Source organism: Somniosus microcephalus, unplaced genomic scaffold, assembly GCF_052327205.1.
Source record: "Somniosus microcephalus isolate GS21.2 unplaced genomic scaffold, FLI_Smic_1.0 unresolved_chr2, whole genome shotgun sequence".
NCBI lineage: Eukaryota > Metazoa > Chordata > Chondrichthyes > Squaliformes > Somniosidae > Somniosus > Somniosus microcephalus.
The window spans coordinates 74890354-74914337 of NW_028225180.1; the positions used below are offsets into that span (position 1 = coordinate 74890354).

General features: G+C 50.0%; 1 protein-coding gene across 4 annotated transcripts in view; it reads left to right on the top strand.

Annotated features, from left to right (window-relative positions):
* The first annotated feature begins 9089 nt into the window (after positions 1-9089).
* Positions 9090-23984, top strand: part of LOC147092833 (malate dehydrogenase, cytoplasmic-like) — a 39437-nt gene continuing 24542 nt past the window's right edge. For 3 of the 4 annotated variants that reach the window (XM_085976088.1, XM_085976091.1, XM_085976089.1), the window contains exons 1-2: positions 9360-9472; positions 22893-22991. In XM_085976088.1, the coding sequence (XP_085832214.1) occupies positions 9461-9472; positions 22893-22991 (111 nt within the window). In that variant the 5' untranslated portion in view covers positions 9360-9460. Of the gene's footprint in view, positions 9177-9359; positions 9473-22892; positions 22992-23984 lie in introns of those variants that run through there. The other variant, XM_085976092.1, reaches the window with a different exon arrangement.

Here is a 23984-nt window from a genome sequence, read left to right on the forward strand (position 1 = left end):
GCCAGCCTCCCCGGGATCTTTCTTTTTGTCTGACTCTCGAGTACATCGCACCCACCTTAGCAAAATGAAGGGGCCGGAAAAGACCAATTCAAAAGGCGTGTAACAAAAATAGAGTGGTAATATTAAGAGACTTTATGGACTGGGAAAAACATAAGTGCCCCGGACTCCAAGGGTTAAGTTACGAGGAGCGATTACACAAACTAGGGTTGTATTCCCTGGAATTTAGACGGTTAAGGGGTGATCTGATCGAAGTTTTCAGGATATTAAGGGGAACTGATAGGGTAGAGAGAGAGAAACTATTTCTGCTGGTTGGGGAGTCTAGGACTAGGGGGCACAGTCTAAAAATTAGAGCCAGACCTTTCAGGAGTGAAGTTAGGAAACACTTCTACACACAAAGGGCGGGAGAAGTTTGGAACTCTCTTCCGCAAACGGCAATTGATGCTCGATCAATTGTTAATGTTAAATCGGAGATTGATAGATTTCAGTTAACCAAAGTTATTAAGGGATACGGGGCAAAGGCAGGTGGATGGAGTTAGGTCACAGATCAGCCATGATCTCATTGAATGGGCTCGAGGGGTTGAATGGCCTCCTCCTGTTCCTCGGTTCCTGTGCTAAGGGTAGGGAAGGAGAGGAATTTCTGATAAGTGCACAGGAGAACGTTCTCGATGAATATGTCTCCAGTCCAACAAGGAAGGAAGCAGGGGTTGGATCTGGTTCTGGGAAACAAAGTAGGGCAAGTGGCGTGGGTTACAGTAGGAGATCATCTAGCCAACAGTGACCACAACATCATTCGGTTTATAGTAATTATTATGGAAAGAGACCAGATAATATCAAAGGTCCACTGGGGAAGAGATCATTTCAGTGATTTAAGAAGGGACGTAGCACAGGCGATTGGAAAAGGTGATTGCAGGGTAAAGCAGTAACTGAGCAATGGAGGGTGTGCAGGGAAGAGAGAGTTCAGCTACAAACTAGGCACATTTCTTTGACAGGAAAAGGTAGAGCATCCGAAGGTACTGCGCCCTCGATGACAAAGGAAATAAAAGTTAAAATAAAACAGAAGAAACATAGAAGATAGGAGTAGGCCATTCGGCCCCTCGAGCCTGCTCCGCCATTCAATGAGATCATGGCTGATCATCCAAATTCAGTACCCTGTCCCTGCCTTCTCCCCATATCCCTTGATCCCTTGAGCCTTAAGAAATATATCCAACTCCTTCTTGAATATATTTAATGAATTGGCCTCTACTGCCTTTTGTGGTAGAGAATTCCACAGGTTCACCACTCTCTGGGTGAAGAAATTCCTCCTCATCTCAGTTCTAAATGGCTTACCCCTTATCTTTAGACTATGACCCCTGGTTCTGGACTCCCCCGCCATCGGGAACATCCTTCCTGCATCTAGTCCCGTTAGAATTTTATAAGTTTCAATGAGATCCCCTCTCATTCTTCTAAACTCCAGCGAGTACAAGCCCAATCGACCCAATCTCTCCTCATACGTCAATCCTGCCATCCCAGGTATCAGTCTGGTGAATCTTCGCTGAACTCCTTCCATGGCAAGAACATCCTTCCTCAGATAAGGTGACCAAAACTGCACACAATACTCAAGGTGTGGTCTCACCAAGGCCCTGTACAACTGCAGCAAGACATCCTTTATAGAAACAGAGAAGATAGGAGCAGGAGTCGGCCATTCGGCCCCTCGAGCCTGCTCCACCATTCGATGAGATCATGGCTGATCATCCAAACTCAGTACCCCGTACCTGCCTTCTCCCCATATCCCTTGATACCTGTACTTGAACCCTCTCGCTACGAAGGCCAACATAAGGAGGCCTATGACAAATGTCAGGAGCAAGATTCAGTTAATAACCAGGAAGATTATGGAAAGTACAGGAGGTAACTGAAAAGGTTAATACGGGAGGCAAAGAGAGGTTTCGAGAAACAATTAGCATGCAACATTAAATTGAACCCTCAAACATTTTAATAAAGATATAAAGTGTAAGTGGTTAGCTAGGGAAACAGTTGGCCCGATTACCATCCTGGAGTTCTCCATTGACCAGAAACTCATCCTGTGTGATGGAATACTCACCCCCTGACTCCCCAAAGCCTTTCCACCATCTACAGGCACAAGTAAGGAATGTGATGGAATACTCTCCACTTACCTGGATGAGTGCAGCTCCAACAACACCCAAGAAGCTCGACACCCCATCCACCACCTTAAACATTCACTCCCTCCACCACCGGCGCACCGTGGCTGCAGTGTGTACCATCGACAAGATGCACTGTGTTAAGTCTGTGTGTTATAGTGAGAATTACTACACAGACCACAAGAGTAAATTCAACAGGTCTTTACTGGTTGGAGGTCGGACTATACTGAATACAATATTACACTGTGCTTATATACCGGTGTGGTCACCACCGGTATTACGTATACAGCAGCCAAAGAAAGTAGTACCTTTCTTAAGGTGGACCAGGTTACATACACCACAATCCTCCCTTTTTAGCTTAACAGTCATATCCCCAAATAAACATAACATACATAACTTCAGGTATAACAGTTCAAAGGTTCAGTCTCTCAGGAGGCTTTCTGATTCGGCTTGGATAACGCCTTTCAGTGGTCTCTGATTCTTGTTGTTGAGGTGCCTCCTCTAGTTGGTTGCCAATGTATTGGGTGTCATCATCATCAAATACATTCTCGGCCGAGGTAGATGCTTCAGGTTCATTAACGTCTTCCACAGCTGTCTCTGTCACAACCATGGGTTCGACCCTTGCTCTTGACTCTACCAGTTGATCCGCATGACGCCTTATCACATTATGACCAATATCTACGGTGTACATCAGAGGTCCTTGTCTGGCCCGGATTGTTCCGGACTGCCATTTTTCGTTTCCATAGCCCCTTGCCATCACTGGTTGTCCTACGTCGAAAGTTCGAGTGGTCTTGCTGTTAATATGCCGAAACTGTTTGTTTTCCACTTCCCTCCGCACATTTGGTTTTAACAAGTCCAACTTGGACCGCAACCTCCTGTTATAAAACATCATAGCAGGACTTTGGTTAGTCACGGCATGATCGGCGTTTCTATATGACATCAGGAACTTATCGACCTTGTGTTGCAGCGGAACCTGATCATCATTCATGGCCTTAATAGCCTTTTTGAATGTCTGGACAAATCTTTCAGCCAACCCGTTTGTCGCCAGATGATATGGGGCAGAGGTATAATGTTTAACTCCATTCTTCTTTAAGAATTGTTGGAATTCTTCCGATACAAACTGTGGTCCGTTGTCCGAACAGATCTGTTCTGGCAATCCGTTCCTTGCGAATATTGTTCTTAACACCGCAATTGTCTTTTCTGAAGTAGTGGTATTCATCTTGATGACTTCTGGCTATTTGGAATGTGCGTCCACCGCGATTAGGAACATGGAGTCCATGAATGGACCAGCAAAGTCAATGTGTACGCGTTGCCATGGGGCTGAAGGCCATTCCCATGGGTGTAGCGGTGCTATCGGAGGTGCATTTTGCACTTTTTGACACCCAGCGCAGCTTTTCGTTAACTCCTCAATCTGTTGGTCAATACCCGGCCACCATACGTAAGCCCTAGCAAAACTTTTCATTTTAACTCCCCCCAGATGACCTTCATGTAGTTCTTTTAAAACTCTTTCCCTTAACTTGGGAGGAATAATCACTCTTGTCCCGTACATCAAAGTACCATGGCAGACGGACAGCTGGTTTCGCCTTGCCGAGAATGCCGGTAACAGAGGATCACCCCGTGTTGGCCATCCTTTCACTGTCACCTCGTAGACTCTGGACAGTGTCGGGTCGTTCCTGGTTTCCTCTTTCAATACTTGCGTTGGTGACAGGTAAACACTCGATAATGGTCAAATGAAATAACTCAACAGGGTCAACTTCCGTCGTGTCTTCATCTTCAGGTAGTGGCAGGCGCGACAGGCCATCAGCATTGCCATGCTGTTTCGTACCTTTGAATTCTATCTGATATTGATGTGCCCCTAAGAAAAGAGACCATCTCTGAAGACGCTGTGCTGTCATCACCGAAACACGCTTCTTAGGGTTAAAAATGGACACCAACGGTTGATGGTCCGTCAGAAGTGTGAATTTTTGGCCCTGTAGGTAATGATTAAACTTCTTCACTCCCCATACAAGGCTAAGGGCCTCCCTATCGATCTGCGCATAGTTGCACTCAGCGGAGGTCAATGATCTGGATGCAAACGCGACTGGCCTTTCCGTGCCATTTGGCAATTTATGTGAGAGTACTGCCCCAATACCATATGGCGAAGCATCACAAGCCAACCGAATAGGCAGTGTCGGGTTGAAGTGAGCCAACACTTCCTCTGAGGTGATCAATTCTTTGCTTTTGCGAAATGCCTTCTTACAGTTTTCGCCCCAGTCCCGTGGTACCCCTTTCTGTAAAAGAGCGTTCAACGGATGCAGCACCGTGGATAGATTTGGCAGAAATTTATGGTAATAGTTAATTAATCCTAGAAACGACCTCAACTGAGAGACATTCTCCGGAGCGGGAGCCTTTACAACTGCCGCTATCTTGTCAGGAGACTTATGAAGCCATGACCACAGTACGAGATCCGCTTCTGGAAGAACTCACATTTCTGCCGATTTACTCTAAGTCCATACTCTTTCAGTCTGTTGAGCACCAGTTCCAAGTTAGCGAGATGCTGTTCATCACCATCACCTGTGATCAGAATGTCGTCCAGGTAACATTGTGTGCCTGGAATTCCCTGTAATACCTGCTCCATGGCCCTCTGCCAAATTGCTGGAGCCGATGCCACACCAAAAACCAGCCTATTGTACCGGTACAACCCTCGATGCGTGTTGATCGTGAGGTATTGGCGTGACTCTTCTTCAACCTCCATCTGCAAGTACGCCTGCGCCAGGTCTATCTTGGTGAAGTGTTTCCCGCCAGACAGTGAAGCGAAAATATCCTCAATCCGTGGAAGCGGATACTGCACCGTGTGAAGCACCGGATTAACGGTGATTTTGAAATCTCCACAGATGCGAACCTTCCCTGGATCTCCTGGCTTATTGTTCGCAGGACGTTTCATAACGGGAACAATGGGCGTAGCCCACTCACTCCAATCTACTTTAGACAGTACCCCTGAACGTTCTAGTGCTTCCAGCTCCGCTTCAACCGCAGGTCGTATTGCATAGGGTACCGGTCTGGCTTTAAAAAATTTTGGTTGTGCATGTTCATCAATCTTGATGTTTGCCGTAATTCCTCTGTGTTCCCAGTCCCGGCTGGAACACCTCTTTAGCCTCATCCAATATTCTGGACAATCGTTTAGGTTTGACAGCTGTTTCCCCGGAATCTACCGTTAGTGCTTTCAAGGAGTGCCAGTCCATATTCATTTTCCTAATCCACTCCCGTCCTAGTAGTGGTGGACCTCCTTCAGGTAGCACATATAAGTCCATTACTTGGCTTCCTTCGCCCTTGTGGACCACTTCTACCTCTATTTTTCCGATGGGGTACACTCTTTGCCCCGTGTACATTTTCAATATAATCTCCGTATCCTGTAAGGGAATATGTTGAAATAACCTTCTGTAATCTTTCTTATTCATGACCGTCAATGCCGATCCAGTGTCCAATTCCATTTTTACTTGGACTCCTGCTATCTTAAGAGTGACCCAAATTGTCTGGAGGTCTGTATCCTTACCAACGTTGTGTATTCTTAAGCTATCCAGTTCATTACTGCTAGCGTCTGAATCTGACTTCTGTTCGGTCAAACTGTTCTTTGTCACCTTGTGTACCTTTGCATATTTTCCTTGCGGTGACTTTTTATTGCTGGTCTTCTTTCCTGACCGGCATACTTTAGCTATGTGGCCAAGCCTGCCGCACGTTCTGCATTCTTGGTTTTTAAACCAACACTGGTTCTGATCGTGCGTTGTCTTTCCACAACGATAACATTTGACAGAACTCAAACCCAATTTGTTTGTACCGAGTTCCGGTGGCCGTAGCTGCATTACTGCCGTGCCTCTCGCTGCGGCCTCGTGTGCTGCTGCCATAGTGATCGCCTTCTCGAGAGACAGCTCATTCTCCTCGAGCAGTCGCCTTTGTGTATCCTGTTTAAATAAACCACACACAAATCTATCTCGAAGTGCCTCTGTCAGTCCCGTTCCAAACTGACAATATTTTGCTAGCTTACGTAATTCCATCAAATATTCAGCATTGCTTTCATTTTGCAGCCGTCTTCTATCGTAAAATTTAAATTGTTCCGCTAGCATCAGCGGCGTGGGGCTAAGATGATTTTTTAGGACAGTAACAATCTGTTCGAACGTCTTATCCGCCGGTTCATCTGGTGATAACAGGTGTTTCAATTGCCCGTATGTCTTCGCACCCATTAAGTTTAGTAATGTTAGTGCTTTATCTGCCTCAGGAATTTTATTTGCCTTACAATAGTTTTGTATGCATTCTACATACATAGCCCAGTCTTCTATATCACTGTCGAAGGCATTAATGTTCCCATGTTTAGGCATCGTAGCAATTTATCGTATTTTTAATGTTATCTAAGATGGCGGCTTCCCGCTCTTGCCGTCGTCCTCCGCCCACAAAATGGCGGTTTTCCCGCGCTTGGCGGTCGTTACCCGTCCCCCGACGCTGTCTCCGCTTCACCGCGGCTCTCACGCCTTCAGTTTCCCCAGACGCTGCGCCTTTAGCCCAAATGCGGCCCTTATCTCCGGTCGCGATCGATGTCCCGCGCTGCGCCTCTCGCTCGAAAGCGGCCCGGCCCTTATCTCTGGTCGCGATCGACCTCACCGCCCTTATTCCTCCGTCTTCCCAGCCCCGTCTGTACAGCCAACGCAGTTGACTTTCTGTCGCGTCGCTGCCCGGCTTACCCACCACGAGGTAGTAGAAGAAGCTGACAGTCGCTGATGGAGGCTTCGAGGTCAGGATGTCTTCTGCACTCCGGTTGCTCGATGCCTGCCGCTCGACGTGTCTTCCCGTAGGTGATGAGGGTGGAAACCTCTCTTCGACGTCCTGTCTGTGGACGAAGTCGCCGTGGAAATTACTGCAGCAGGGTAAGAATCGGACTCGTCGCCACTGTTAAGTCTGTGTGTTATAGTGAGAATTACTACGCAGACCACAAGAGTAAATTCAACAGGTCTTTACTGGTTGGAGGTCGGACTATACTGAATACAATATTATTACGCTGTGCTTATATACCGGTGTGGTCACCACCGGTATTACGTATACAGCAGCCAAAGAAAGTAGTACCTTTCTTAAGGTGGACCAGGTTACATACACCACACACTGCAGCAACTCGCCAAGGCTTCTTCGGCAGCACCTCCCAAACCCGCGACCTCTTCCACCTAGAAGGTCAAGAGCAGCAGGCGCATGGGAACACCACCACCTGCAAGTTCCCCTCCAAGTCAAACACTATCCTGACTTGGAAATATATCGGCCGTTCCTTCATCGTCACTGGGTCAAAATCCTGGAACTCCCTCCCTAACAGTACTGTGGGAGCACCTATAAAATTCTGTCAGGCCTGGACAGACTAGATGCAGGAAGGATGTTTCTGATGGCTGGGGAGTCCAGAACCAGGGGTCATAGTCTAAGGATAAGGGGTAAGCCATTTAGGACTGAAATGAGGAGGAATTTCTTCACCCAGAGAGTGGTGAACCTGTGGAATTCTCTGCCACAGAGGGCGGTGGAGGCCAGTTCATTAAGTATATTCAAGAAAGAGTTGGATATATTTCTTAAGGCTAAAGGGATCAAGGGATATGGGGAGAAGGCCGGGACAGGGTACTGAATTTGGATGATCAGCCTTGATCTCATTGAATGGCGGAGCAGGCTCGAAGGGCCGAATGGCCTACTCCTGCTCCTATCTTCTATGTATCTATGTACCTTCACCACACGGACTGCAGCGGTTCAAGAAGGCGGCTCACCACCACCTTCTCAAGGGCACTTGGCGATGGGCAATAAATGGTGGGCCTTGCCAGCGACACCACATCCCAAGAATGAATAATAAAAAGAGCAGCTGGTCCATGAAGATGTCCTGAGCATCGTATTTCCTATCCTCTTGTAATGTTCTGGGAGAGGCCTAAGAAAAACAACAGAGCCAATAAAAAATATTCTGGAAAATTCATCTCCGACCCTCTCGGGCAATCGAAAACAGTTCAGGAGATTCCGTTGGACCATGAGTTATTTGTTAATCCATTTACCTTCTATATGGTCCAGTCAAGAACTGGTCCAAGTCCCTCTTGATGGCAATACAGAGAATCCGTGTCCTGCGACTGCGGGCACCCTTTAATTGACGTTAAAGGAGCGGTAATCTTTCATTTGATTTCTTGCCTTTTGTCTCCTCTCCTGGCCATATGCACTCTTGGTGGGACACAGGAGCCGGGACCTCTCCCTCAAATTGCCATTCTTCATGCCTCACACACGCGCACACACACACAACTTGCATTTATACAGCGCCTTTAACAGTGAAACGTCCAAGGTGCTTCACAGGAGCGTTATCGAACAAAATTTGACACCGAGCCACATAAGGAGATATTTGGACAGGTGACCTAAAGCTTGGTCAAAGAGGTAGGTTTTAAGGAGCGTCTTAAAGGAGGAGAGAGGCGGAGAGGTTTAGGGAGGGAATTCCAGAGCTTAGGGGCCCAGGCAGCTGAAGGCACGGCCGCCAATGGTGGAGCGATTAAAATCAGGGGATGCTCAAGAGGCCACAATTGGAGGAGCGCAGAGATCTCGGAGGGTTGCAGGGCTGGAGGAGGTTACAGAGCTAGGGATGGGGGGCGAGGGCCATGGAGGGATTTGTAAACAAGGATGAGAATTTTGAAATCGAGGCGTTGCTGGGCCGGGAGCCAATGTTGGTCAGCGAGCACAAGGGGTGATGGGTGAACGGGACTCGGTGCGAGTTAGGACACGGGGCAGTGAGCACAGGGGGTGATGGGTGAACGGGACTCGGTGCGAGTTAGGACACGGGGCAGTGAGCACAGGGGGTGATGGATGAACGGGACTCGGTGCGAGTTAGGACACGGGGTAGCTGAGTTTTGGATGAGCTGAAGTTTACAAAAGGTGGAATGTGGGAGGCCAGCCAGGAGTGCGTTGGAATAGTCCATTCTAGAGGTAACAAAGGCATGGATGAGGGTTTCAGCAGCGGATGAGCCAAGGCAAGAGCGGAGACGGGCGATGTTACGGAGGTGGATGAAGGCGGACTCGGTGAGGGAGCGGATATGTGGTCGGAAGCTCATCTCAGGGTCAGACAGGACACCAGGGGTGTGAGTAGTCTCGGCCATTGGCTCAAAGGAGTCTGGAGACCTCACCTTGTCCCCCAGGGACAGGGCCTGGGGTCAGGAGGCGGGGCCTGTTGCCAGGGTCCAGTGGCAGGGGGCGGGGCCTGTGGCAGGGGGCGGGGCCTGATCCCGCGAGAAGGGCCTGTTACCAGGTGCGGGTTTGAATCCTCCCCCCGACCGTTGCCGAGTGACCCGGCCCTGTGCTCACAGATGCCGCCCATGGTGAGTTGTTGTTGCCGTCCGGCCTCCCCCGCCCGCGCTAACCTCCGCCACCCGGGCTGAAGCCTGAAACTCTCCCCCAAGGCTTCTCTCCGCCGCCTGGGCCCGAGGGAGCGGGTTCGCCCTCTCATTGGTTAATCGGAGACGAGCCCGGTACCTCATCGGGTAGCTGCACTGTCAATCATGTGATTCGCCATTTGATTGGCTGTGTGGGGACTGGCCGTGTGATTGGCTGTGGGGGTGGGACTGGCCATGTGATTGGCTGCAGGGAGGGGGGGGAAACTGGCGATGTGATTGGCTGTCTGGGAACTGACCGTGTGATTGGCTGTGTGGTGACTGGCCGTGTGATTAGCTGTTTGGGGACTAGCCATGTGATTGGCTGTGTGGGGGCTGGCTGTGTGATTGGCTGTGTGGGGACTGGCCTTGTGATTGGCTGTGTGGGGACTAGCCATGTGATTGGCTGTGTGGGGACTGGCCGTGTGGGGACTGGCCGTGTGATTGGCTGTGTGGTGACTGGCCGTGTGATTGGCTGTGTGGTGACTGGCCGTGTGATTGGCTGCGTGGGGACTGGCCGTGTGATTGGCTGCGTGGGGACTGGCCGTGTGATTGGCTGCGTGGGGACTGGCCGTGTGATTGGCTGCGTGGGGACTGGCCGTGTGATTGGCTGCGTGGGGATTGGCCGTGTGGTGACTGGCCGCGTGGGGACTGGCCGTGTGATTGGCTGCGTGGGGACTGGCCGTGTGATTGGCTGCGTGGGGATTGGCTGCGTGGGGACTGGCCGTGTGATTGGCTGTGTGGGGACTGGCCATGTGATTGGCTGCGTGGGGACTGGTCGTGTGATTGGCTATGTGGGGACTGGCCATGTGATTGGCTGTGTGGGAACTGACCATGTGATTGGCTGTGTGGGGACTGGCCGTGCGAGGGGGCAGAACGTTACCGAGAGACACGCACGAGTTGACCTCAGTGCCCTTCACTCACAGGATGTGAGCATCGCTGGCAAGGCCCAGCATTTATTGCCCATCCCTAGTTGCCCCTTGAGAAGGTGGTGGTGAGCCGCCTTCTTGAACCGCTGCAGTCCGTGTGGTGAAGGTGCTCCCACAGTGCTGTTAGGGAGGGAGTTCCAGGATTTTGACCCAGCGACGATGAAGGAACGGCTGATATATTTCCAAGTCAGGATGGTGTGTGACTTGGAGGTGGTGGTGTTCCCGTGCGCTTGCTGCCCTTGTCCTTCTAGGTGGAAGAGGTCGCGGGTTTGGGAGGTGCTGCCGAAGAAGCCTTGGCGAGTTGCTGAAAAGAAAGAAGTACTTGCATTTGTACAGCGCCTTTCACAACCGCCAGACTTCTCAGCCAATGAAGTACTTTTTGAAATAACAACAGAAAATGCTGGAAAAACTCAGCAAGTCAGGCAACATCTGTGGAGAGAAATTTGAGTTGACGTTTCGGGTTTGAAGAAGGGTCAAACCCGAAACGTCAACTCAAATTTCTCTCCACAGATGTTGCCTGACTTGCTGAGTTTTTCCAGCATTTTCTGTTGTTATTTCGGATTTCCAACATCTGCAGTATTTTGCTAAAGTACTTTTTGAAGTGTGGTCACTGTTGTAATGTAGGAAACGCGGCAGTCAATTTGCGCACAGCAAGCTCCCACAAACAGCAATGTGATAATGACCAGATAATCTGTTTTAGTGACGTTGATTGAGGGATAAATAATGGCCCAGGACACCGGGGAGAACTCCCCTGCTCCTCTTCCAATAGTGGGCGTGGGATCTTTTATGTTCACCTGAGAGGGCAGACGGGGCCTCGGTTTAACGTCGCATCCGAAAGTCAGCACCACCGACAGTGCAGCGCTCCCTCAGTACTGCGTCTTCGACAGTGCAGCACTCCCTCAGTACTGCCCCTCTGACAGTGCAGCGCTCCCTCAGTACTGCGTCTTCGACTGCAGCACTCCCTCAGTACTGGCACTGGGAGTGTCGGCTTGGATTATGGGGCTGAAGTCACTGGAGCGGGATTTGAACCCACGACCTTCTAAGTCAGAGGCACAGACGCTACCAACTGAGCCACTGGCTGACACTGTGCATTTTGTAGATGGTACACACTGCAGCCATGGTGCGCCGGTGGTGGAGGGAGTGAATGTTTAAGGTGGTGGATGGGGGGCCGATCAAGCGGGCTGCTTTGTCCTGGATGGTGTCGAGCTTCTTGAGTGTTGTTGGAGCTGCACTCATCCAGGCAAGCGGAGAGTATTCCATCACACTTGTGCCTTGTAGATGGTGCACGCCTCTGGATCACTATCCAGCAACTCCTTCAGAGCATGAGTGTGTGTGCAGATGTGGACCCCTCTGTGATGCCTACCATGTAACCTGCTCACACTCGCCGTCTAGATTCACCCACAAAAGATGGTGTGACACCCCCCCCCCCCGCCAAGTAAGGTACAGGGAACTGCGTCCCACATAGTGTCAGCACCTTCAGGAGATCAGGTCTGGTGGTGTAGTAGTAAGGTTATTGGTAATCTGGTAGGCCTGGGCTAATGATCTGGAAAGTAGGAATTCAAATCCCATCTTAGACAGTTGAGAGTTTGAATTCTGAAAGTGGCTCCCTCTGGTAGCGTGGCCAAGCAGTATAAGGTACTAAATTAAAGATAATGGATTAAGACTTCAGTCTCTGCGGGGACAAAATCCCACCGCTGCCAGAATTTGTCAAGGTTCTTATTTAGATTTTTGGATATTAAAGGGATATGGGGATAGAGCGGGAAGCTGGAGTTGAGGTAGAGGATCAGCCATGATCTTATGAATGGCGGAGCAGGCTCGAAGGGCCAAATGGCCGACTCCTGCTCCTAATTCTTATGAGAGGTGTGGGGCAAATTGTCAAGAAGCAAGATTAAGGTTGAGAAAGTGGTTAAAAAGGCTTACGGGATCCTGGACTTCATGAATAGATGTATAGAGTACAAAAGCGTGGAAATTATGATGAACCTGTATAACACACTGGTTCGGCCCCAACTGGAGTATTGTGTCCAATTCTGGGCACCACACTTTAGGAAGGATGTGAAGGCCTTAGAGAAGGTGCAGAAAAGATTTACGAGAATGTTTCCAGGAATGAGGGACTTCAGTTACGTGGATAGACTGGAGAAGCTGGGGTTGTTCTCCTTGGAGCAGGGAAGGTTGAGCGGAGATTTGATAGAGGTGTTCAAAATCATGAGGGGTCTGGACAGAGTAGATAGAGAGAAACTGTTCCCATTGGCGGAAGGGTCGAGAACCAGAGGACATAGACTTAAGGTGATTGGCAGAAGAACCAAAGGCGACGTAAGAAAAAACTTTTCTACGCAGCGAGAGGTTAGGATCTGGAATGCACTGCCTGAAAGGGCGGTGGAGGCAGACTCAATCATGGCTTTCAAAAGGGAATTGGATAAGTATATGAGGGAAAGAAACTTGCAGGGCTCCGGGGAAAGGACGGGGGGAGTGGGACTAGCTGAAGTGCTCTTGCAGAGAGCCGGCACAGGCTCGACGGGCCGAATGGCCTCCTACTGTGCTGTAACCATTCAATAATTCTATGAATGAATTCAGCATCAATGATGGACATGGGAGGGAAGCTAAATGGGTTCAGGCTGCAGCCAGACGGGGAACAAGCCCTTGTTTTAGAGCCAACACAGTTTGCCAAAGTCCAATGGTTTCCTAAAAAACTTGTGTTCAGTTTTTCTTTTTAAAGTTGAGAAACATAGAGAAAAGTCCAAGACCCAGATGTAGTTTATAGTTACTAGGGTCTTTTCTGGTGTAGCAGGGACTGTTGGTAGACTATACAAGCGCCTTAGAGATATTTTTAATTGGTGGTAGTAAATTAATTTAAATTAAGTAAAGGGAAGGTCATGCCAGGTGAGCCCAGCCCCGTGATATGCTCCTCTTGCTCTATGTGGGAATTCAGGGACCCCGGTGCCCCTGATGACCACGTGTGCCAGAGATGCATCCATCTGCAGCTACTAGCAGACCGCATTGAGGCGCTGGAGCTGCGGGTGGATGGGTTGTTGAGCATTCACGATGCTGAGAGGGTCGTGGATAGCACGTTTAGTGAGTTGGTCACACCGCAGGGAAGGGCTGCACAGGAAGACAGGAAATGGGTGACCACCAGGCGGAGCAATAGAAGCAGGCAGGTAGTGCAGGAGACCCCTGTGACCATTCCCCTCTCAAACAAGTATACCGCTTTGGATACTGTTAGGGGGGATGACTCACCAGGGGAAGGCAGCAGCAGCCAACTTCCTGGCACTGGGGGTGCTCCTGCTGCCCAGGAAGGGGGGAAAAAGAGTGGGAGAGCAATAGTGGTAGGGGATTCTATAGTAAGGGGAACAGATAGGCGTTTCTGTGGCCGTAGACGTGAATCCAGGATGGTTTGTTGCCTCCCTGGTGCCAGGGTCAAGGATATCACTGAGCGGCTGCAGGGCATTCTGGAGGGGGAGGGTGAACACCCAGAGGTCGTGGTCCACATTGGTACCAACGACATAGGTAAAAAGAGGGATGAGGTCCTGCAGCAAGAATTTAAGGAGCTAGGTGAAGGATTAAAGAGCAGGACCTCAAAGGTTGTAATCTCTGGATTACTCTCCGTGCCACGTGCTAGTGGGTATAGGAATAGGAAGATAGAACAGATGAATGCGTGGCTAAAGGGATGGTGCAGGGGGGAGGGCTTTAGTTTCCTGGATCACTGGGTCTGCTTCTGGGAAAGGTGGGACTTGTACAAGTCGGACGGTTTACACCTGAACCAGAGGGGAACCAATATCCTTGCGGGGAGGTTTGCTAGCACTGCTGGGGGGGGTTTAAACTAACTTGGCAGGGGGATGGGGTACAGAGTGGAGCTATAGTAGGGGGTGATTTACAGCCAAATACAGAGGAAAAAACAAGTCAGCTGGGAAGGCAGAGCAAATATGTAAAGGCAAAAGGGAATATGGCAGGGCTGGAAGGCATTTATTTTAATGCAAGGAGTCTTGCAAATAAGGTGGATGAACTGAAGTTGTTGTTGAACACATGGGAGTACGATATTGTTGCTATCACGGAGACATGGTTGAGGGAGGGTCAGGACTGGCAGCTCAATATTCCGGGGTATAGAATCTTCAGGCGAGACAGAGGGGGGTGTAAAAGGGGAGGGGGTGTTGCAATATTAATTAAGGAGTCAATTACTGCTGTAAGGAGGGACGATATATTAGCGGGTTCCTCTAATGAGGCCATATGGGTAGAACTTAAAAACAAAAAGGGGGCAAGCACTTTGCTGGGAGTGTACTATAGGCCCCCAAACAGTCAGGGGGAGATAGAGGAACAGATATGTAGGCAAATCTCAGAGAAGTGCGAAAATAATAGGGTAATAATAGTGGGGGATTTCAACTTCCCCAATATAAATTGGGATAGTCAGAGTGTGAAAGGCTTAGAGGGTGCAAAATTCTTAAAGTGCATCCAGGAGAGCTTTTTGAGCCAACATGTAGAAAGTCCTACAAGAGAGGGGGCGGTACTGGACCTAATTCTGGGGAATGTAGCCGGGCAAGTGGTGGAAGTATCAGTAGGAGAGCATTTTGGCGACAGTGACCATAATTCGGTGAGATTTAAGGTGGTCATGGAAAAAGACAAAGACGGCCCGGAAATAAGGGTTCTAAATTGGGGGAAGGCCGATTTTAATATGATAAGGCAGGATCTGGCCAAAGTGGACTGGGAGCAGCTACTTATAGGAAAATCCACATCAAAACAGTGGGAGACTTTCAGAAGGGAAATAGAGAGAGTACAGCGCCAACATGTTCCTGTAAAGGTCAAGGGTGGGACCAACAAGCAAAGGGAACCTTGGATGACAAGGGATATACAAAAATGCATTAGAAATAAAAGGGGGGCTTTTGGCAGTTACAAAAGACTAAAGACAAAAGAAGCCCTAGAGGAGTATAAAACGTGCAGGGGCATACTTAAAAAAGAAATTAGGAGGGCGAGGAGGGGCCATGAAATAACACTGGCGAGCAAAATAAAGGAAAATCCTAAGATGTTTTATAAGTATATTAAGGGCAAGAGGATAACCAGGGAAAGGGTAGGGTCCATTAGGGACCAAAGTGGCAATCTGTGTGTAGAGCCAGATGATGTAGGCGGGGTTTTAAATGAATTTTTTGCATCTGTGTTCACTATGGAGAAAGACGATGCAGACATAGAAATCGGGCAAGGGGACTGTGACATACTTGAACATATTAGCATCGAGAGGGAGGAGGTGCTAGCGGTTTTAGCAGGCCAAAAAGTGGATAAATCCCCAGGCCCGGACGAGATGTATCCCAGGCTGCTGTGGGAGGCAAAGGAGGAGATTGCAGGGGCTCTGACACAAATTTTCAGAACCTCTCTGGCCACAGGGGATGTACCAGAGGACTGGAGAACAGCTAATGTAGTACCATTATACAAGAAGGGTAGCAGGGATAAACCAGGGAATTACAGGCCAGTGAGCCTAACATCTGTGGTAGGGAAATTATTGGAAAAAATTCTGAGGGACAAAATTAGTCTCCACTTGGAGAGGCAAGGATTAATCGGGGATAGTCAGCATGGCTTTGTCAAGGGTAAATCATGTCTGACAAATCTGATTGAATTTTTCGAGGGGGTGACTAGGGGGGTGGATGAGGGAAATGCTGTGGATGTGGTTTACATGGACTTCAGTAAAGCCTTTGACAAAGTCCCGCATAGGAGACTGGTCAAGAAGGTAAGAGCCCATGGGATCCAGGGTGCCTTGGCGCGTTGGATCCTAAACTGGCTGAGTGGCAGGAGGCAGAGGGTGATGGTCGAAGGTTGCTTTTGTGACTGGAAGCCTGTGTCCAGTGGGGTACCTCAGGGATCGGTGCTGGGTCCCTTGTTGTTTGTGATCTACATAAATGATTTGGATGAGAATGTAAAAGGTATGATCAGCAAGTTCGCAGATGACACGAAAATTGGTGGGGTGGTCAATTGCGAGGAGGAAAGCCTTAGGCTACAGGACGATATAAACGGGTTGGTCAGATGGGCGGAAAAGTGGCAAATGGAATTTAACCCTGAAAAGTGCGAGGTGATGCATTTTGGACGGACAAATAAGGCAAGGGAATACACAATGAGTGGTAGGACCCTAGGAAGTACAGAGGGTCAGAGGGACCTTGGTGTACATGTACATAGATCCCTGAAGGCAGCGGAACAGGTAGATAAGGTGGTTAAAAAGGCATATGGGATACTTGCCTTCATTAGCCGAGGCATAGAATATAAGAGCAGGGAGGTTATGATGGAGCTGTACAAAACGCTGGTGAGGCCACAGCTGGAGTACTGTGTGCAGTTCTGGTCGCCTCACTATAGGAAGGATGTGATTGCTTTGGAGAGGGTGCAGAGAAGATTCACCAGGATGTTACCTGGGATGGAGCGCCTCAGCTATGAAGAAAGACTAAACAGGCTGGGGTTGTTTTCCTTGGAGCAAAGAAGGCTGAGGGGGGACCTGATTGAGGTATACAAAATGATGAGGGGCATAGATAGGGTAGACAAAGAGGAACTTTCCCCCTTAGTAGGGGGGTCAATAACAAGGGGGCATAGATTCAGGGTAAGGGGCAGGAGATTTAGAGGGGATTTGAGGAGGAACTTTTTCACCCAGAGGGTGGTTGGAATGTGGAACTCAATGCCCAAAAGGGTGGTAGAGGCAGGAACCCTCACAACATTCAAGAAGCATTTGGATGAGCACTTGGAATGCCATTGCATACAAGGCTATGGACCAAGTGCTGGAAAATGGGATTAGACTGGACAGGGATGGATGGGCGGCGCAGACACGATGGGCCGAAGGGCCTCTTTCTGTGCTGTAAAACTCTATGACTATGACTCTATGACCAGATGACTGACACAACCAGGTGGAAAACAGAAGGGGAGGAACTGAGAGAAATCTAGAAGTATTGGGGAGGTGACTAAACACTTGGGTTTGTAGACAACTTCCATTTACACAGCACCTTTAATGTAGTAAAACGTCCCAAGGTTCTTCACAGGAGCGATTACCAAACAAAAACTGACACCGAGCCCCATAAGGAGATATTAGGACAGGCGACCAAAAGCTTGGACAAAGAGGTGGGTTTTAAGGAGGATCTTAAAGGAGGAGAGAGAGGCGGAGAGGTTTAGGGAGGGAATTCCAGAGCTTAGGGCCCAGGCAGCTGAAGGCACGGCCACCAATGGTGGAGCGATTAAAATCGGGGATACGCAAGAGGCCGGAGTTGGAGGAGCGCAGAGATCTCGGAGGGTTGTAGAGTCACAGGCCTAGAAATTCGGTATAGCCACGTTTGGGGCGCTAGTCCTGGCGATGCGCAAAGTTTAGCGCCAGGCGCAATTTAGCGCCACCTAGCGCGATATTGGGTTGCAGCGCCCCTAAAGATGATTGCGGCGCTAAATCAGGCGCTGCACGCTACTCTTGTAGGAAAACTGCTGTCGGATAACCCTGCCAGCGTAAGGTCTGCTGTGGCGACGTCTGTTGGCCCTCCTCCATCTGGCCATGCCCGCCCCCCTCTCCCAGCGTCTCAGTGCCCTTTCCAGATCATTCAGCAGCAGGACATTCCCCTCCAATGCAGCCCCCATAATAAGTGCCCACAGGAAGGTCCCCTGTTGTCAAGGCTCACCAACAGCAAGGTGATGGTCAGAAGGCTGAAGATCGTCTGCCTACATTGGCTCAGTGGTCAAATGGCTCTCAGTGTGCAGCTCAGCAACTCTTTGTAGCTCTCGAGGAAGTTGTGATCCAAAAATGGCTGCCGCTTTTAAACCACACCAGTCCCCTTTAAATAACGCTCCTCCAGCCCGAGAGTGACTTGGTTAGGTCCAGGTAAGCTGTCACTATTAGCGCCAGGCGCTACGGAGGGGGGCGCCACTGAATTTCCGGTCCGGGGCACCCAAAAGGCGTTGCACACTCAAATGATGTCATAATCAGCCTGCGCCCATGAGCGGGCGCTAAGATTTAGTGCCGGCGCTAAATGCATGCTCAATATGGGGCTAGGCGCCTTGCGCCCGCCCGGAAATTGGCTAGCGCCCCACTTCTCAGCTTCTTTAGGCGTTAATCGGTGGCGCTATCAACCGAATTTCTCCCCCATAGAGTTATACAGCACAGAAAGAGGCCCTTCGGCCCATCGTGTCCACACCGGCCATCAAGCCCTGTCTATTCTAATCCCATTTTCCAGCACTTGGTCCGTAGCCTTGTATGCTATGGCGTTTCAACTGCTCATCTAAATGCTTCTTGAATGTTGTGAGGGTTCCTGCCTCTACCACCCTTTCAGGCAGTGAGTTCCAGATTCCCACCACCCTCTGGGTGAAAAAGTTTTTCCTCAAATCCCCTCTAAACCTCCTGCCCCTTACCTTGAAACTATGACCCCTGGTTATTGACCCCTCTACTAAGGGGAAAAGTTCCTTTCTATCTACGCCCCTCATAATTTTGCACACCTCAATCAGATCTCCCCTCAGCCTTCTCTGCTCTAAGGAAAACAACCCCAGCCTGTCCAGTCTCTCTTCATAGCTGAAGCGCTCCAGCCCAGGTAACATCCTGGTGAATCTCCTCTGCACCCTCTCCAATGCAATCACATCCTTCCTATAGTGTGGCGACCAGAACTGCACACAGTATTCCAGCTGTGGCCTAACTAGCATTTTGTACAGCTCCATCATAACCTCCCTGCTCTTATATTCTATGCCTCGGCTAATGAAGGCAAGTATCCCATATGCCTTTTTAACCACCTTATCTACCTGTCCTGCTGCCTTCAGGGATCTAAGTACATGCACACCAAAGTCCCTCTGATCCTCTGTCTTTCCTAGGGTCCTACCATTCATTGTGTATTCCCTTGCCTGGTTAGTCCTCCCAAAATGCATCACCTCACACTTTTCAGGGTTAAATTCCATTTGCCACTGTTCTGCCCATCTGACCAACCCGTTTATATCGTCCTGTAGCCTGAGGCTTCCCTCCTCGCTATTTACCACCCCACCAATTTTCGTGTCATCTGCGAACTTACTGATCATACCGCCTACATTCATATCTAAATCTTTTAATGTAGACCACAAACAGCAAGGGACCCAGCACCGATCCCTGCGGTACACCACTGGACACAGGCTTCCAGTCACAAAAACAACCTTCGACCGTCACCCTCTGCCTCCTGCCACTAGGCCAGTTTTGGATCCCATGGGCTCTTACCTTCTTGACCAGTCTCCCATGTGGGGGCTGTTGTAGGGCTGGAGGCAGTTACAGAGATAGGGAGGGGCGAGGCCATTGAAAACAAGGATGATAATTTTAAAATTTAAATAAAGGATGAAGGGAAGATTTGGGAGGTGTGGGTCTTAAGGCGCTGGGGGAGATGTAAACACACCGAGGGAGGAGCAAGGTGGTGTCGGAGATTAGGATGGAATAAGAGGAAAATTCGGAGGAGCAATTACCACAAGATTGGGAGAGGGAGAGAGGGCAAGATAGGAGGCTAGAAGTGAGGAAAGGATCATTTCTTCTTGTAACCCTATCGACATATCCTTCTATTCCTTTCTCCTTCATGTCTAGCTTGACTAGCTTCCCCTTAAATGCATCTATGCGATTCGCCTCAACCACACCCTGTGGTCATGATAGGTGAGGGAGTGAGGTGATAGAAGTACGGGGAGAACAAAACTAGGGGCCATCAATATAAGACAGTCACTAATAAATCCAATTGGGAATTCAGGAGAAACTTCTTTACCCAGAGAGTGGTGAGAATGTGGAACTCGCTACCACAGGGAGTGGTTGAGGTGAATAGCATCGATGCATTTAAAGGGAAGCTGGACAAACACATGAGGGAGAAAGGAATAGAAGGATATGTTGATGGGGTGAGATGAAGAGGGGTGGGAGGAGGCTGGTGTGGAGCACAAACACCGGCACGGACCAGTTGGGCCGAATGGCCTCTTTCTGTGCTGTACATTCTTCTTTGGTGTGGCAGTAGCAAATCAAATGTCAATATCTAAGGCAGATATCCAGGCCTAAGCTTCTGGTGTGACAGCGTGGATGTCTTGTAGGCTGCCTGTGAGTTTCCTCTGAGGGCAGTGCTCAATGATGTGCTCCAGGGTCTGATCAGGAGCTCCACCGTCGCATGATGGGGATGCTTTAATCTTCCATTTATGGAGAAAGTGGCAGCATCTACCATGAGCGATTCTGAGGCAATTGATGGGTGTTCACTCTTTGTGAGGAAGCTTTGATTCTTCAGGTTAGAATCATAGGGGGATAAATTGAGTCTCCCCCCACCCCCCCTTTGGGACGCTAACTTCACCGCCCGAAAAAATTAGCGCCCCCGCGGCCAAAACGCATCGGTAGCGCCCTACTGGAAAGGCCCCTCACCCCTCTTGGGGCGCTGCAAGGGAATATCGCGGCGCTACATGCCGCAACGCCATGTGCTGCGGCACGTCGCGCCGCTGTACTGCAAGCCTCCCTGCCCTTCTTAAAGGGGAGGGGTCTAGCGCAGCGCGACCCGGGGCCCAGCTGGGCCACCGGGGATCGGAGTGCGGGCAAAAAGAGCGCGGCACTCAAGAGGAGTGCCGGGCTCACGGAGCGCAGTCGGCACTCCGCGGGGGGGCGGGGGCTGCTGGGGAGTCCGGGGACGGCAGAGGGTGCAGGTGCTGGAAGGCGCTAAAGGCAAAATGGCCGCCTGGCACCTTGCCTTTAATTAGCGCCGCCCCTGCCGCAGGTAGGCCCCCCTGAGTCTGGGGGCGATACCGAAGATCGCGGCCGGGGCGCTGCGCACGGCGATGACGTCATCGCCGCAGGGCGCTAACGGTTACTGTCGCTGCTAACCTCCCACTGAATCTCGCGGGAGGCGTTGGCAGCACCACGCCCGGGCGCTAGTTGCTTTGCGCCCTGTTAGCGCCCTCTTAGGGTGTTAACGGGAGGAGCAAAACAACCGAATTTTTCCCCTATAGAAATTTACATCACGGAAGGAGGCCATTTCGACCCATCGTGTCCGCGCCGGCCAACAAAGAGCTCTCCAGCCTAATCCCACTTTCCAGCTCTTGGTCCGTAGCCCTGTAGGTTACAAGTGCATATCCAAGTACTTTTTAAATGTGATGAGGGTCTCTGCCTCTCCCACCCTTTCAGGCAGTGAGTTCCAGACCCCCACCACCCTCTGGGTGAAAAAAGTTCTCCTCAACTCCCCTCTAATCCTTCTACCAATTACTTTAAATCTCTGCCCCCTGGTTATTGACCTCTCTGCTAAGGGAAATAGGTCCTTCCTGTCCACTCTATCTAGGCCCCTCATAATTTTATACACCTCAATTAAATCTCCCCTCAGCCTCCTCTGTTCCAAAGAAAACAACCCCAACCTGTCCAATCTTTCCTCATAGCTAAAATTCTCCAGCCCAGGCAACATCCTGGTAAATCTCCTCTGCACCCCGTCTAGTGCGATCACAGGGTCAGAGGGATCTGGGTGTGCAAGTACACAGATCCCTGAAGGCGGCGGAACAGGTGGATAAGGTGGTAAAAAAGGCATATGGGATACTTGCCTTCATTAGCCGAGGCATTGAATATAAGAGCAAGGAGGTTATGATGGAACTGTATAAAACACTGGTTAGGCCACAGCTGGAATATTGTGTGCAGTTCTGGTCGCCACACTACAGGAAGGATGTGATCGCGTTAGAGAGGGTGCAGAGGAGGTTCACCAGGATGTTACCAGGGCTGGAGCGCTTCAGCTATGAAGAGAGACTGGGCAGGTTGGGTTTGTTTTCCTTGGAGCTGAGGAGGCTGAGGGGGGACATGATTGAGGTGTACAAAATTATGAGGGGCATAGATAGGATGGATGCTGAGGAGCTTTTTCCCTTAGTAGAGGGGTCAATAACTAGGGGGCATAGATTCAAGGTAAAGGGCGGGAGGTTTAGAGGGGATTTGAGAAAGAACTTTTTCACCCAGAGGGTGGTTGGAGTCTGGAACTCACTGCCTGAAAGGGTTGTGGAGGCAGAAACCCTCACAACATTTAAGAAGCATTTGGATGTGCACTTGAAATGCCATAGCATACAAGGCTACGGACCAAATGCTGGAATATGGGATTAGATCAGACAGGGCTTGATGGCCGGCGCGGACACGATGGGCCGAAGGGCCTCTATCCGTGCTGTATTACTCTATGACTCTATGACCCTTCCTGTACTGTGGGGTCCTCTATTAGGAATCCATTCGGTATGTCACAGCTCTTCCAAGCATTTGTCCATTCTATGTAAGTATCTCTTAAGATATAGGAGCAGTCTTGGGCTGTAATGGAAGAGCCGATCAGAGGAACAGAACCAACTGCTTTGACATGCAGTTACTTGGAGACAGCTCAACCTGAGATCATGGGGACTGCACTGCCCTGAGCGTAGCTGTTTAATGTGATATATTCCTAGGGTGCAGGGATGCTACTGACGGCTGGACTGCTACATGATTAAAGATCTTGTTACGATGATGCTTTTTTTTATTCCTACAAACCTGGTTGCAGGCTGACCCAGTGAGGGTATTGGTGACGGGAGCCGCCGGCCAGATTGCCTACTCCCTGCTGCACAGCATAGCCAATGGAGAGGTGTTTGGGAAAGAGCAGGCAAGTATGATACAGCCATCACACCCCACTTCATGTAGGGTTAATCCTGGGACACAGATTGTTTCAGAGCAACCAACAAACTCCATTCCTAGTCAGCCCACACAAGATACGTTTAAATAGGGTGAGCTTATCTCTTGTTTTCTTCCTCTTAAACCCACTCCATCTCCAATCCCTCAGTCTCTCTCCCTCCCTCTCCAATCCCTCAGTGTCTCTCCCTCCATCTCCAATCCCCCAGTCTCTCTCCCACCATCTCCAATCCCTCAGTGTCTCTCCCTCCATCTCCAATCCCTCAGTGTCTCTCCCTCCATCTCCAATCCCTCAGAGTCTCTCCCACCATCTCCAATCCCTCAGTGTCTCTCCCTCCATCTCCAATCCCTCAGTCTCTCCCTCCATCTCCAATCCCTCAGTGTCTCTCCCTCCATCTCCAATCCCTCAGTGTCTCTCCCTCCATCTCCAATCCCCCAGTGTCTCCCTCCATCTCCAATCCCTCAGTCTCTCTCTCCATCTCCAATCCCTCAGTGTCTCTCCCTCCATCTCCAATCCCTCAGTGTCTCTCCCTCCATCTCCAATCCCTCAGTGTCTCTCCCTCCATCTCCAATCCCTCAGTGTCTCTCCCTCCATCTCCAATCCCTCACTGTCTATCTCTCCATTTCTGATCTTACTTTGTCATGTGCTCTGTTTTCTTGTGGCCTTTGACACTTTGCGACCTTTTTCTGCTCTCAGCCCCACCGATTAGCCTCCGAGCTACACCAAGTGTGAAGTTGATGCCCTTTTGCCCCAGTAGCACAGCTGAGGTGTGAAGTTGCAGGAACCAGTTCCAACCTCTCTCAGAGAGGTCGGAGTGCAAAGTAGGCCAGCTCGTCTTGACTAGCAGTGTAATGGGTCCTTTGTGCACTTGTGAGATACTGAAAGCCAACTGACCGATGACAAGTGTAATCTACAATTCCTTACAATCTCACAGCACAGAAGGAGGCCAATCAGCCCATCGTGCCT